We start from the raw sequence: 14,537 nt of genomic DNA, 5'->3' as shown, positions 1-14,537 counted from the left end.
AGGGGTGGGCGGGGAAGGAGAGAGAGGGGGGCGGAAGGAAAGAAGGGGGGCGGGAAGGAGAGAGGAGGGGGCGGGGAAGAGAGAGAGTAGGGGGGGCGGGGAAGGAGAGAGGAGGGGGGGCGGGGAAGGAGAGAGGAGGGGGGCGGGGAAGGAGAGAGGAGGGGGGGCGGGGAAGGAGAGAGGAGGGGGGCGGGGAAGGAGAGAGGAGGGGGGGCGGGGAAGGAGAGAGGAGGGGGGGCGGGGAAGGAGAGAGGAGGGGGGGCGGGGAAGGAGAGAGGAGGGGGGCGGGGAAGGAGAGAGGAGGGGGGGCGGGGAAGGAGAGAGGAGGGGGGGCGGGGAAGGAGAGAGGAGGGGGGGCGGGGAAGGAGAGAGGAGGGGGGGCGGGGAAGGAGAGAGGAGGGGGGCGGGGAAGGAGAGAGGAGGGGGGGCGGGGAAGGAGAGAGGAGGGGGGGCGGGGAAGGAGAGAGGAGGGGGGGCGGGGAAGGAGAGAGGAGGGGGGGCGGGGAAGGAGAGAGGAGGGGGGGCGGGGAAGGAGAGAGGAGGGGGGGCGGGGAAGGAGAGAGGAGGGGGGGCGGGGAAGGAGAGAGGAGGGGGGGCGGGGAAGGAGAGAGGAGGGGGGGCGGGGAAGGAGAGAGGAGGGGGGGCGGGGAAGGAGAGAGGAGGGGGGGCGGGGAAGGAGAGAGGAGGGGGGGCGGGGAAGGAGAGAGGAGGGGGGGCGGGGAAGGAGAGAGGAGGGGGGGCGGGGAAGGAGAGAGGAGGGGGGGCGGGGAAGGAGAGAGGAGGGGGGGCGGGGAAGGAGAGAGGAGGGGGGGCGGGGAAGGAGAGAGGAGGGGGGGCGGGGAAGGAGAGAGGAGGGGGGGCGGGGAAGGAGAGAGGAGGGGGGGCGGGGAAGGAGAGAGGAGGGGGGGCGGGGAAGGAGAGAGGAGGGGGGGCGGGGAAGGAGAGAGGAGGGGGGGCGGGGAAGGAGAGAGGAGGGGGGGCGGGGAAGGAGAGAGGAGGGGGGGCGGGGAAGGAGAGAGGAGGGGGGGCGGGGAAGGAGAGAGGAGGGGGGGCGGGGAAGGAGAGAGGAGGGGGGGGCGGGGAAGGAGAGAGGAGGGGGGGGGGGAAGGAGAGAGGAGGGGGGGCGGGGAAGGAGAGAGGAGGGGGGGCGGGGAAGGAGAGAGGAGGGGGGGCGGGGAAGGAGAGAGGAGGGGGGGCGGGGGAAGGAGAGAGGAGGGGGGGCGGGGAAGGAGAGAGGAGGGGGGGCGGGGAAGGAGAGAGGAGGGGGGCGGGGAAGGAGAGAGGAGGGGGGGCGGGGAAGGAGAGAGGAGGGGGGGCGGGGAAGGAGAGAGGAGGGGGGGGCGGGAAGGAGAGAGGAGGGGGGGCGGGGAAGGAGAGAGGAGGGGGGGCGGGGAAGGAGAGAGGAGGGGGGGCGGGGAAGGAGAGAGGAGGGGGGGCGGGGAAGGAGAGAGGAGGGGGGGCGGGGAAGGAGAGAGGAGGGGGGGCGGGGAAGGAGAGAGGAGGGGGGGCGGGGAAGGAGAGAGGAGGGGGGGCGGGGAAGGAGAGAGGAGGGGGGGCGGGGAAGGAGAGAGGAGGGGGCGGGGAAGGAGAGAGGAGGGGGGGCGGGGAAGGAGAGAGGAGGGGGGGCGGGGAAGGAGAGAGGAGGGGGGCGGGGAAGGAGAGAGGAGGGGGGGCGGGGAAGGAGAGAGGAGGGGGGGCGGGGAAGGAGAGAGGAGGGGGGGCGGGGAAGGAGAGAGGAGGGGGGCGGGGAAGGAGAGAGGAGGGGGGGCGGGGAAGGAGAGAGGAGGGGGGGCGGGGGAAGGAGAGAGGAGGGGGGGCGGGGAAGGAGAGAGGAGGGGGGGCGGGGAAGGAGAGAGGAGGGGGGGCGGGGAAGGAGAGAGGAGGGGGGCGGGGGAAGGAGAGAGGAGGGGGGGCGGGGAAGGAGAGAGGAGGGGGGGCGGGGAAGGAGAGAGGAGGGGGGGCGGGGAAGGAGAGAGGAGGGGGGGCGGGGAAGGAGAGAGGAGGGGGGGCGGGGAAGGAGAGAGGAGGGGGGGCGGGGAAGGAGAGAGGAGGGGGGGCGGGGAAGGAGAGAGGAGGGGGGGCGGGGAAGGAGAGAGGAGGGGGGGCGGGGAAGGAGAGAGGAGGGGGGCGGGGAAGGAGAGAGGAGGGGGGGCGGGGAAGGAGAGAGGAGGGGGGGCGGGGAAGGAGAGAGGAGGGGGGGCGGGGAAGGAGAGAGGAGGGGGGGCGGGGAAGGAGAGAGGAGGGGGGCGGGGAAGGAGAGAGGAGGGGGGGGCGGGGAAGGAGAGAGGAGGGGGGGCGGGGAAGGAGAGAGGGAGGGGGGGCGGGGAAGGAGAGAGGAGGGGGGCGGGGAAGGAGAGAGGAGGGGGGGGGAGGGGGGGGGGGCGGGGAAGGAGAGAGGAGGGGGGGGCGGGGAAGGAGAGAGGAGGGGGGGCGGGGAAGGAGAGAGGAGGGGGGGGCGGGGGAAGGAGAGAGGAGGGGGGGGCGGGGAAGGAGAGAGGAGGGGGGGGGCGGGGGAAGGAGAGGGAGGGGGGGGCGGGGGAAGGAGAGAGGAGGGGGGGGTGGGGGAAGGAGAGAGGAGGGGGGGGTGAGGGAAGCAGGAGTGAACAGCGGGTCCAAGACCTCGGGCTGGATTTACAGGTAGGTGGCGTCGGGTCTCGGGGGGGGGGGGGGGGGGGGAGGAAAGAGAGAGTTGCGGGTGTCGGGTCGCCGGGGGGTCGGGAAGCGGGAGTCGGGTCGGGGGAGGAGCCTAATTCACGCAGCCCCAGTGAGGCCATTCGGCCAGGGCTCGGGGCTGCGTGCTTCGGGCCCCTCCCACACAGTTTTGGGCGCCTGGAGCTACTGCACATGCGCGCCCACTGTAGCGCGCATGTGCAGAGGTCCCGGCACTGTTTTCGGCGCAGGGACCTGGCTCCGCCCCCAACAGCTTGTGCTGCGTTGCGCCCGGCTGCAGAAGACCTGCAGGGAGCTGGAGAATCTTTAAGTTTTTTTTTAGGCGCACTTTCTGGCGCGAAAAATGGGCGTCCAGGTCCGGGCTGCGCCGTTTTCGGCACGTCCCGAAACTTGGGCCCATAATTACTGAGTGTATCCACGTTTAGTTGCTATATAAACCCTAAACCTAGCTTGGCAAATCTGTAATTTCCCCAGACTGGAACGTTTGAGGGAGGTGGCTGTGTCTAATAATAGATCAAATTGCACTTTGCAGTGGGTGCCATGTGCACAGCTCCCTTTATCAACAGCACTCTTACTTCATCGAGTTATTGCCACACTAATGTCATCAGGTTAACAATCTGAATCTTCCTCTTCCTTGAAATTATCAATCAGGGTGAAGAGATTAGCACTTTAAAGAGTCACACTACTGCAGCAACCTCACAATCTCTACAGGACTTTATTAACTTGCAAAATATCCAGCTTCATGTTACGAAATTACAAACACTGATGTGGAAAACCAACAGAAGCAATTTGAAGAACCAATAGCAGAAGTGCTAGAGACACGTAACACACCAGTCAGTTCTCTCAAGGATTCACACCCAGATCGTAAACCTGCATCTGGGCTTCTCGGGTGTGGACTGATCTGTGTGTCTGCACCATTTTCAGGCCTTGCTTCAACTTTCCAGCATTTACAGTATTCTGGCTTTTGCTAGCAATGACTAACAGAGCGAGTACAATACTTCCAAAAGAAGAGCTAATGTGAGCGGGAATTCGGAGCAGAAGGGCAAGGAGGAAGAGAGTAGTTTAATAAAAGTATATGTACTTAAAGAAGTTAGCAAAAGTGAGGAATAAATTCGGAGAAACGGTTTCCGGTGGCAAAAGGGGTGGTAATCAGGGGACACAGGTTTAAGATAATTGGCATTGGAACCAGCGGGGAGATGAGGAACATTTATTTGACGCAGGTGAGTTATGATGTTCTGGAATGCATTGCCTGAAAGGGTGGGGGAAGAAGATTTAGGTCCACCACTCTCATCTATCATTTATCATAAGTATTGAGTGTGGTCAGTGCTTCGATGCTGGGCATGTTGGCCTGATCGAGAATACTGACGCTGGCGCGTCTATCCTCCCAATGGATTTGCAGGATTTTGCGCAGGCAGCGTTGGTGGTATTTGTCCAGCGCTTTGAGGTGTCTACTGTATATGGTCCCCGCCTCAGCCACATGTGGCGGGCCACATCGGTCCGCATGCCCGACACGAGATTCCCAAAGCTAGCGCTCTGTTCAGAACTCCTACACGGTAGGCGATCTCCAGGTGGGCAGATGAAACGTTTCAAGCACATCCTCAAAGCCTCCTTAATAAACATCCCTACCGGCACCTGGGAATCCCTGACCCAAGACCGCCCTAAGTGGAGGAAGTGCATCCGGGAGGGCGCTGAGCACCTCGAGTCTCGTCGCTAAGAGCATGCGGACGACAAGCGCAGGCAGCGGAAAGAGCGTGCAGCAAACCGGACTCCCCACCCACACTTTCCTTCAACCACTGTCTGTCCCACCTGTGACAGAGACTGTAATTCCCGTATTGGACTGTACAGTCACCCAAGAACTCACTTTTGGAGTGGAAGCAAGTTTTCCTCGATTTCGAGGGACTATAATGATGATCATAAGTATTAAGACCATAATATCCGATAGGTTAATAAATAGACATAGGAAGCTAAATAGCATAAATAGATCTAAGGAGACAAAATAAAGTAAGTGGAGGAAACCAACAGTAAATTGATCCAACTTGCATTAAATAAGTATCTGCTGTACATAAATAATTAGTAATTAATTTCAAATCAAACTAATCCATCAGCGAATTAATACCAGGACTCAAGTGATTCTATTAGTTCTAAATATAAATTACTGCTAATTAATAAATAAAGATTAGAGATGGCAGTGCAGGCTGTGTGTGGGAACTGTAGTATGTGGGAGGTTATGGACAATGAGATTGTCTCGGATTGCCACATCTGCAGTAAATGCCCCTGGCTTAAGACACTCCAACTCAGGGTCTTTGAGCTGAGTTAGAGACACTCTGATACACGAGGGGAGAGGGGATTTTTTGGATTGTTTACTCTAGAATGCAGTTGCACCCCAGAGGAAAACACAGGAGAGAGTGTGACTATTAGTCAGCAGGTTAGGGGGAACTGAGAGGAGATAGAGGAGGTGGTCCAACAGACACTAATCCTGTCCAACAGTTACAGTGTACTTGCGGCCTGTGCGGATAAGGAAGCAGGCTCTGGGGTGGCCAGCCAGAATGCCAATCATTGGACCACGGAGCAGGAGGCAGTCGGGGGGGAGTTATGTGGTTAACAGAATAGAAAAGTCGTAGTCATAGGGGATTTGATAATTAGGGAGATCGATAGCATCTGCAGCAATTGCGATCTAGAGTGCAGAGGGTGAATTGCTTACCTGGTGCAAAGGTAAAAGGATATCTCGAAGCAACTGGAGAGAAATTTAGAAGGGGCGGGGGAAGATCCTGTTGTCATGGTCTATGTTGGGACCAATGAAATAGGGAAGAAAAGAGACGAACTGTCAGAAGTTAGGAACTAAATTTTTTTTAAATCATCATGGGTGGTATTCCAGGATTACCTGCGAAGAGACGTTCAGTCACTCAACTAGGAAACACCAGGACTGGTTTAATGAGAATGACAGGAGATCCAAGAGCTAATAGATTGCAAGTGCAGGGCATTTCTGAGCCTTAGACAACAATTCAACTCTGGAGCAGCAAGGCAGCATGACAGACCGAGATTAAGGCCGAGATCCAACAAAAAACTCGGGATCTAAAGAACAGATGGTTCTTGGAGAAAGTGCAGGAGATTCAGCAGCTGGCTGACAGCCACGATGTGCGAGGATTCTTCATCGCAGTCAAGGCCACCTACGGTCCAAACACCCAAGGCCCTACCCCCACTGCTGGCCAAGAACAGGGAAACACTCATCAAGGACACTGAGGCTGTCAGGGCCCGCTGGAAGGAGCACTTTGAAGATCTCCTCAATCGAGATTGCGCCTTTGACTCGAGTATTCTCGACTCCATCCTGCAGCATGCTACCCACTACCACCTCAGTAAAACCCCAGCACTGCACAAGGTAGAAAAAGCCACAAGACAGCTTAAGAACAACAAGGCTACGGGAGTGGATGGAATCCTCACTAAGGCATTGAAGTATAGAGGAGTGGCACTGAAGTATAGAGGAGAGGCACTGTTGGTGCGAATACATGACCTCATCTCTCTCATCGAGAGGGAGGAGAGCATGCCGGGAGATCTCAGAGATGCAGTGATCATGACCACCTTTAAATAAAAGGGGACAAGTCCGACTGCGGCAACTACAGGGGAATCTCCGTGTTATCAGCCGTCTTCTCCCTGTGGCTGAGGAGCTCCTCCCGGAATCACAGTGCGGATTTTGTCCCCTACGGGGCAAAATGGACATGATTTTTACAGTGGAGACACAGGACCGTGGGTCCGTGTGTGGAGACCCGAGACTTGGGGGTATGTGTGTGTGTGGGGACTCAGATTTTTTTTAAATTGTAAAGGCCCCGAATAAATATATACCATTAAAAAAGGAAACTATTTCAAGTTTTAGAATGCCATTGATAAATGAAGAGACAAACTAACTTTGAAGGAAAGGATATATGTGGCTCAGAGGTATGATAAAACCAAGAATGAAAAAATATGGAAACAGGTTAAGAGAGGGATAAGGAAAGCAAGGGGGGCCAAAGAGGAGAGAATCTTAAAAAGTATTAAAATGAACAGTATAGTATTGTACAAATAGGTAATTAAAAGGTGTATTGTTAAATGTGGGGTGGGACAACTTGCATTTATAGAGCACCTTTAACGTAGTAAAATGTCCCAAGGCACTTCACAGGTGCATTATCAAACAAAATTTGACACCTCAGCGAGCACAGGGGCGATGGATGAATGAGACCTGGTGCGAGTTGGGTCACAGGCAGCAGAGTTTTGGATGACCACAAGTTTACAGAGGGTAGAATATGGGAGGCCATCCAGGAGTGCATTAGTATAGTCAAGTCTAGAGGAAACAAAGGCATGGATGAGAGTTTCAACAGAATTGCTGAGGCTGGGGTGGAGTTGGGCAGTGTTATGGAGGTGGAAATAGGGGGCCTTAGTGATGGCACGGCTATGTGGTCAGAAGCTCATCTCAGGGTCAAATATGATACCAACAGCCTCAGACAGTTGCCAGGGAGAGGAATAGAGTTAGTGGCTAGGACTGAAGACAATCATTACGTGGTGATTAGATAGAGACATTTTAAATTGTTAACGGATGGGACAGGGAAGGTAGAAACAGTGATTTAAGGTTTAGATCGAGGTAATGTAGATACAAGATTAAGGACAGAGAGCAGGATAAACTTTTTTTCCCATACACAGAGGATTATGAGACTGTGGAATGTTCCTGGCATGGGGGATTGTCCGATGGAGGAGGGATTGAGTAGACAAAGTCTATATTCTCTAGAGCTTAGAAGAATGAGAGGTGATCTCATTGAAACATACAAAATTATTACAGGGCTCGACAGGGTAGATGTTTCCCGTGGCTGGGGAGTCAAGAACCAGGGGTCACAATTTCAAAATAAGGACTCTGATGGGGAGAAATTTCTTCACTCAGAGGGTGGTATTTCATTGGAATTCTCAACTGTAGAGGGCCGTGGAGGCTGAGTCATTGAGTATATTCAAGACAGGGATCGATAGATTTTTGAAAATTAAGGGAAAGTGCAGGAAAGTGGAGTTGAGGTAGAAGATCAGCCGTGATCTTATTGAATGGTGGAGCAGGCCCGAGGGGCCGAATGGCCAACTCCTGCTCCTTTTTCTTCTGTACTACTGGAGTTTGTGATTGAAGTAGAGACCATGTCAACATTTAAGAATAGAATAGCAAGGCAGTTGAAGGAAAGGGGGATGAAGGGATGCGGGAACAGGGCGGACACATGGGATTAGTATAAACACCACACGTACTGGTTGGGTCAAATGGCTTATTTCCGTGCTGTAATTTCTATGCAATTCTGTAAGTAACCCCTCCCAGCCCACATCTTACATGAAGCACTTCTGACATGAATGGAGTGACCAAACTTCAAGGAGAGTTGTGGCTAAATGCATAGTACTCCTTTCTTATGACAGTCATCTTACTCCAAAGCCAATTTGTGAGCAAACCACAGGCAAAGGATCTTGTCAACAGTTAAGCATCCAGACTAGAAACTCAAAGGGATCAACGAACATTACCTTTTGCTGTGACTCTAAACAAGGCTCCTGAACACAAGGTGCTAGGCTGTCTTGTCCATCAAAGCAAGGGCTAATTAACTAATTCCTGACACTTGCTGCACAAGGAAACTCTTTTTGGGAACAACCAGAGGCTAGAGGCAGCTGGAGGGTATTACCCTGAAGTAGGAGCTGCAGCCTTGGAAAGGGAACCTGGTACTAATAACACAGACAAATAGTCTTGAGTTCTCATTTTTCACATCTATTCTGGTCATGTGTGTCCAAGATGGAGATTGACAGATTTTTGAGCGATATGGGAATAAAGGGTTATGGGGAGCAGGCAGGGAAGTGGTCAGATCAACCGTGATATAATTAAATGGTGGAGCAGGCACGAGGGGCCAGGTGGCCTCATCCTGTTCCTAGTTCTTATGTGTTTATGTCCAAGACACTATCCTGATGACCCGGGAATAGTGTTTCCACAGTCTGGATAAACTACAGGTGCCCGAAATTGATGGCCATCCTTTTGGCGCCTGCTGGCATCAGGTCCTGCTGGGAGCCGCTTTGGTCGCTGTTGTGTGGGCAGCAGCTGGAGCACAAGTGGGCATCAGTCGGCGGGCAGTAGCGGGACTCGGCAGCAAACGTCATGAGAGTGTGCCAGGTGGAGGCCTCTCCACTCGAGTTTTTCGGAGAGCCTCCACTATGCAGGCGTGGGATTTAGGCGTTTTTTGGTAGTTTTGGGGATGGGACCTGTGGTTCTTTTGTGGACCTTGAAAACTTACTGAGGAAAAGCTCATGGCCATAAAAAAACAGCCCTCGATTGCACCTGTGAGGGGAGGAGAGAGAGGAGAGAGAGAGAGAGAGAGAGAGAGAGAGAGAGAGAGAGAGAGAGAGAGAGAGAGAGAGGAGAGACAGACAGCGAGGGGAGGAAAGGGCGGGCGGGAGCGCACGAGGGGGAAGGGGGCGCGCGGCGGGGGGGGCGGGAGCATGCGCCATGAGGGGGGAGGGAGGGGGCGCGCGCCGGGGGGGGGGGGGGAAAGGGGGCGCGCGCCGGGGGGGGGGGGGAAGGGGGCGCGCGCCGGGGGGGGGGGGGGAAGGGGGAAGAGAGAAGGGGACGGGAAGAGAGAAGGGGGCGCGCGGGGGGGGGGGGGGGGGGAAAGAGAGAGAAGGGGGCGCGCGCGGGGGAGAAGGGGGCGCGCGGCAGGGGGAAGGGGGCGCGCGGCGGGGGAAAGGGGGCCAATGCCGCAAATGTTGGAACAATTTGGTGGCAGCAGCTCAATTGAGTACAAATTTTTCGCGCCCTCCTGTCCAAGGCCAAAAATGTTGTGGGAGCATGTGTGGGGGGTTATGAGCAAAGTGGGTAAAGGCTGCAACATTTCTTTGTGCAGAGAAAACAAGCAGCCGAACAGGCAAGCCCGAGTGCGACCGGAGGGGGCCCAGAAGATGTGGTCGAATTGACCAGGCCGGAGGAGCGTGCATTGGCATTGGTGGCACGTCGCCACATTCCAACCACAAAAGTTTCTGCAGATCTGGTGCTACACGCATCTCTGGTCTCAGCGATGCTCATGCCAGGAAAGTACATGCACTGTTAAGGCACTCGTGGTTGAACATTTGTCGCCCATTATTGGTGTGGTCCTGTAGAGATGGACCTCCTTGCTGGCAAAATGTGAGATGGAACGGCTGACATCTCACTTCCACCTCCACCATCCCCCGCCCCAGCAGACTGAAATTTTGTCTTCTACTTGCAGATGCTGACACGGACACCACAGATCTGGAGAGGCCATCGACCTCTGGCCTTCACAGAAGTCTTCACAGCACAGCATCTCCCACCCCGACGTTCTCCACACCCGAGGACATCGGATCCTTCCTGCACCCCCAGCCCACATCACTCATGTCCACCACTCCCACCTCCACCACCCAAGGCCAGGAAGAAGAGGAGAGAGAGGAGGGAGAAGGGGCCATATTTGTGCCCCTTCACCTGGAGAATCTGGAAGTGCCCGACATGAGCCCTGTCAAGTAAGCCAAGTGTCCGCAGAACTTCAGTGTCAGGCACAGATTTCCAGGGGTTGCCACCCACTCCACTCAAGCAAGCGCAGAGTCTGTGGAGCAAAGGGAAGCAAGGCCCCAAGCAGCAGCAGCAGCGAGCAACCACCAACGGATGCATCACGGCTCACGCTAGTGAGCCAGATGGTCAAGCTATCAACCACCGCATGCTGCAGACCATGGCTGGGATAGCTGGCAGCATCACCACATTCACTCAGCAGCACGATCAAAGGATGGAGCGCCTCCTCAGTGTTGGAGCGCACATCAGAAAGCGTTGAGGCCATAAGGCAGGAGATGGTTTCTGCACGCGTGGTGCAAGCCCCCGACCCCACACCCTCAAGGCAGACAGATGCGGAGGAGCAGAAGATCCCGGTGCATTCGGTCCCATGCCCTGCCTCCTCACCGAGACGCACACATCCCACTGTCCTCCTGCACAACCTCCTGAGCCAGAGGCAGTGAGGAGCAGGAGAGGGCCACTTCGTCATGTAGGCATGGGGTGGCGGGGTGGGGGGAAGGAAATCGGGCATCGCTGCAAGGGGGAGGGGAAGAGAGGTGGTGGTGCACGGTAGAGGGGTGGGTGTTGCTTCCTCATCTAAATGTATGTATGTGATAATATTATGTAATATTTGTGATTGTATTTACAAGTGCACACTCAAATTGTTAACCTTCTGTTTGTGGGCGTCATTTTAACGTCTTGTGTGGTGCGTTGCACGAAACACACATCTGTCCCTCAGGTCATCTGCTTCATCAGGAATATCTTCCCATCCACATCTGACTGCAATGTATAATGGGTCCTGTCATTAGGCCATCGCAAGACGACAATGAATGCAGGAAAGCTGCCACTCAATTACTCTAGTTTACCAAGTTGCAGGGCAGACCTTAAGGCTGCACTTCAACCCTCTTTTTGCGAGGCCAAACATGGAGGAGTGCCACCCCTGAGATGACATGGTCATCAGTTACATTGCAGTCCATTGAGCGAGACAATTAATGAATCAGCTCGGATGTACAAAATGTGAGATGCTGAACATTTTTCAAGTCAGTCATAATTTTCCCTTCACCATTGGCCTTCTGAATGAGGATTTTCAACAAGGTGCAACAAAAAAGCCTCCATTAGCTTAGACATATTTCGGTCGGGTTTATCACATCCAATTGAAACATCATCAGCAAGAAAGTAATGCAACATTGATCTTTCCAGCAGTTCCACTGATATGGTGCAGAATCCAAATGGCTGCTATGATGTGATGTGCCAGAGCTGCCCGATTACACTGCACTGCTGCCTCTCTCCCTCCCACCCACCCACTGTGCGATTGCTGGCCCACTGCTGCCCAGCTCAGACCTGCTATTCCAGAGCAGTCCTTCTGGCGGACGGAGAGAGGCTATGACAAGCGGACTTTAACAGACATCCGGCATGGGCGAGCGGGATGCTGTGATGTGGGCGGAACCCTACTACACAAGGAACCCGCCGGGCGGAACCTCGACGGGAGATGGGCGGTTCCGGTGGAACCTTGGCGGCTGCGGGCGGGACATCGATGAAAATCGGCCCCCAGATATTTTGTGAATCGTTTTCAATCAACATGGCCAACATGATAAAGGTACGACAGTTGTGGCCTGCACTACATTACATAAACGCAAACATGGAGTACCAACTCATCATGCTCCCAAACCTGGCATTTGACAAAACCTCCTAAAAACCAGGCCCAAACAGTGTTAAATGGAGTCACATCTGACCCCCTGTGGGCTAGAGAAGAGGAGGCTTGGCCTGAGCCTGCTCCCATGGAACATCTATGGCAAAATCTGGACCCTGCCTTAGGCCAAACATTGAGCCAACCTAGAGCCCAACCTCACACAGCTCGCAGACAGGCAGCTAATGTCACACCCCTTGGAGGCTCGGCATCTAGAATCTGTCAAAGAAGCTGAAACGGCAGGCCCCAAGGGATTCGGGACATCCTGAACACCGCCCACGCTGATTCATCAAGGAACAGGATTGCAGTTTGCTACAGTCATGGGGTGCGGAGAAGGAAGGGACTGCCCCTCATTCGTCACACCCACGTGCAAGGATAGTCAGTGCAGAGAATAGCCCAGGCTACGTACTCACTGTCAAAGGCAGGTGTGGAGCAGGGGGGGGTGGTGGCCGGGAGAGTACATGACAAAGGGAACAGACACCGACTAGTGGGGACGGACAGACACCGGCCGAGTTGAGGGGCAGACCTGCGCCCAATTACCTGAGTCTCTCCTGCGTACAGTGGGATGTCATGGAAAGGAGACAGGAACTTGCCTTGGGCATTGCCTGTAAGAGAGAGAGAGAGTGGGGGGGATCAAAGACATGGTGGGAACCCTTTCCTTACCACCCAAACCCACTCACGCAAACCAACATACCCCCAAACCCCCTCCCTTCCAACCAGCACCCCCCAAACTCGATCCACCAACCCAGCCACCCACTCCCCCCCACCCCAATTCCTTCCTCTCTAACTTGGCACCCTTCAAACCCACTCCCCCCCCCAACCCAGCCCCCTCCAACCTGGCCCCACCCCAACTCCCTCCTCTCCAACTTGGCACCCCTCAATCCAGCTCCCCCAACCCAACAACCCCCCTCCCCATCCTAGCACCCCACCAAACCCACTCCACCATCCCAACACCCCCAAACCCAACACCACCTCCCCTCCCAGCACCCCCCAAACCCACTCCCCATCCCAACACCCCTCTCCATCTCAGCACCCACAACCCACCACCTCCCTGCTCATTCCAATACCCCCCAACCCAGCCGCCATCTCCCCACCCCAGCACCCCCCAACCCAGCCTCCTCCCGTTTCCAGCACCCTCAAAACCCACACTCCCAACACAATACCCCACTTTCCATCCCAACACCTCCCAAACCCAGCTGCCCCCTCCCCATCCCAGCACGCCTCAAACCAGCTCCCCCAACCCAGCACTTCCTCCCCATCCCAGCACCCCTCAAACCCGTTCGCCCAACCTAGACCCCCCCTCTCCTTCCCAGCACCACCAAACTTGTTCCCCAACCCAACACCTCCCCATCCCAGCACCCCCAACCACTGCTCCCACCTCATCCCAGCACCCCCCAACCCAGCCCCTCCTCCCCATTCCCCAACCCAGCCCCACCCTCTAACTGGTTCCCCCAACCCAATACTCCCCCCCTCCACATCCCAGCACCCTCCAAACCTGCCTCCCCCAACCCAGCAGCCCCTTCCTCAAACCAGCCAGTCCTCCCCATCTCAGCACCCACCAAGCCCACTCCCCCAACCTAACAGCACCCTCCCAATCCCAACACCCCCCCCAAACTTGTTCCTCCAACCCAACACCCCCTCCCAATCCCAGCACCCACCAAACCAACTGACCCTCATCCCAGCTCCTCCAATCCAGTCCCCCAACCTCAACCCAGCACCCCCAACCCAACTGCCCCTTCTCAACCCAGCACCCCTCAAACCCGCTCCCCCAACCCAACACCCCCTCCCCTAACAACCCCCCCCCAATCCCAGCACCCCTCAAATCCGCTCCCCCAAACCCACTCTCCCAACCCAACCAATCCCAGCAGCCCTCAAACCCGTTCCCCCAACCCAACCCCCCTCAAACCCACTCCCCCAACACCCCCCCAATCCCAGCACCCCTCAAACCCGCTCCCCAAACACCCCCCCAATCCCAGCACCCCTCAAACCCGCTCCCCAAACACCCCCCCCCCCAATCCGCTCCCAGCACCCCCCCACCCCCCCCCAATCCCAGCATCCCCCAAACTTTAAAAAAAAAACTCCCCCCGCCGCCGTTCCGTAACCCGCTTGGGAGCAGCTCCCTCCTCACCGCCTGAACACCATATAGACCGCGGCCCTGCCCCGGCCTACCGTCAATGAATGGAGGCCCGGGCGGGAGAGCGGGCACGCTACCGGCTGACCCCGGGCCCTCACCCCTCTCCCTCTCCCTCCCCGGGCCCTCACCCCTCTCCCTCTCCCTCTCCCTCCCCGGGCCCTCACCCCTCTCCCCTCTCCCTCACGCACTCAGGTACAGCCGGTAGGTGCCGGTGTGCTCGCCGCCTCGCTCCTCAGTCTGGTACATTCCGCTCGCTCTCTCTGCCCGCGCTCTCTGACCCCGGCTCCACACGCAGCCAGCCCCGTCCACCGCCGCGTCAGCAACACACCCTCCCCGCGCCCACAGTGGCCGTCAACAGGCCCCGCCCCGCTCCCCACTTGTCGCCAGGTACACACATCTACCCCGCTTAAGTATGAGGAACTCCCAATCCCCGCACTGACCCCTCACAGACAGCGGCAACCCCCGCTGTGACCACTCAGACAGAGGGCATCCCCACTGTGACACCTCACGGACACAGGGAACCC

The 14,537-nt window shown here is 56.8% G+C and overlaps 1 protein-coding gene across 1 annotated transcript in view; it reads right to left on the bottom strand.

Moving 5' to 3' along the window:
• ppa1b (inorganic pyrophosphatase 1b) overlaps window positions 1–14,334 on the bottom strand; it is a 50,511-nt gene extending 36,177 nt beyond the window's left edge. The window contains exons 1-2 of the mRNA XM_070874923.1: window positions 14,202–14,334; window positions 12,420–12,484 (exon numbers count right to left, since the gene is read on the bottom strand). Of these exons, the coding sequence (XP_070731024.1) occupies window positions 12,420–12,484; window positions 14,202–14,259 (123 nt within the window). The 5' untranslated portion in view covers window positions 14,260–14,334. The remainder of the gene's footprint in view (window positions 1–12,419; window positions 12,485–14,201) is intronic.
• Window positions 14,335–14,537: the final 203 nt, after the last annotated feature.

The sequence above is a fragment of the Pristiophorus japonicus genome, chromosome 3, assembly GCF_044704955.1.
Source record: "Pristiophorus japonicus isolate sPriJap1 chromosome 3, sPriJap1.hap1, whole genome shotgun sequence".
Lineage (NCBI taxonomy): Eukaryota > Metazoa > Chordata > Chondrichthyes > Pristiophoridae > Pristiophorus > Pristiophorus japonicus.
This window is presented reverse-complemented; position numbering and strand designations above follow the sequence as displayed.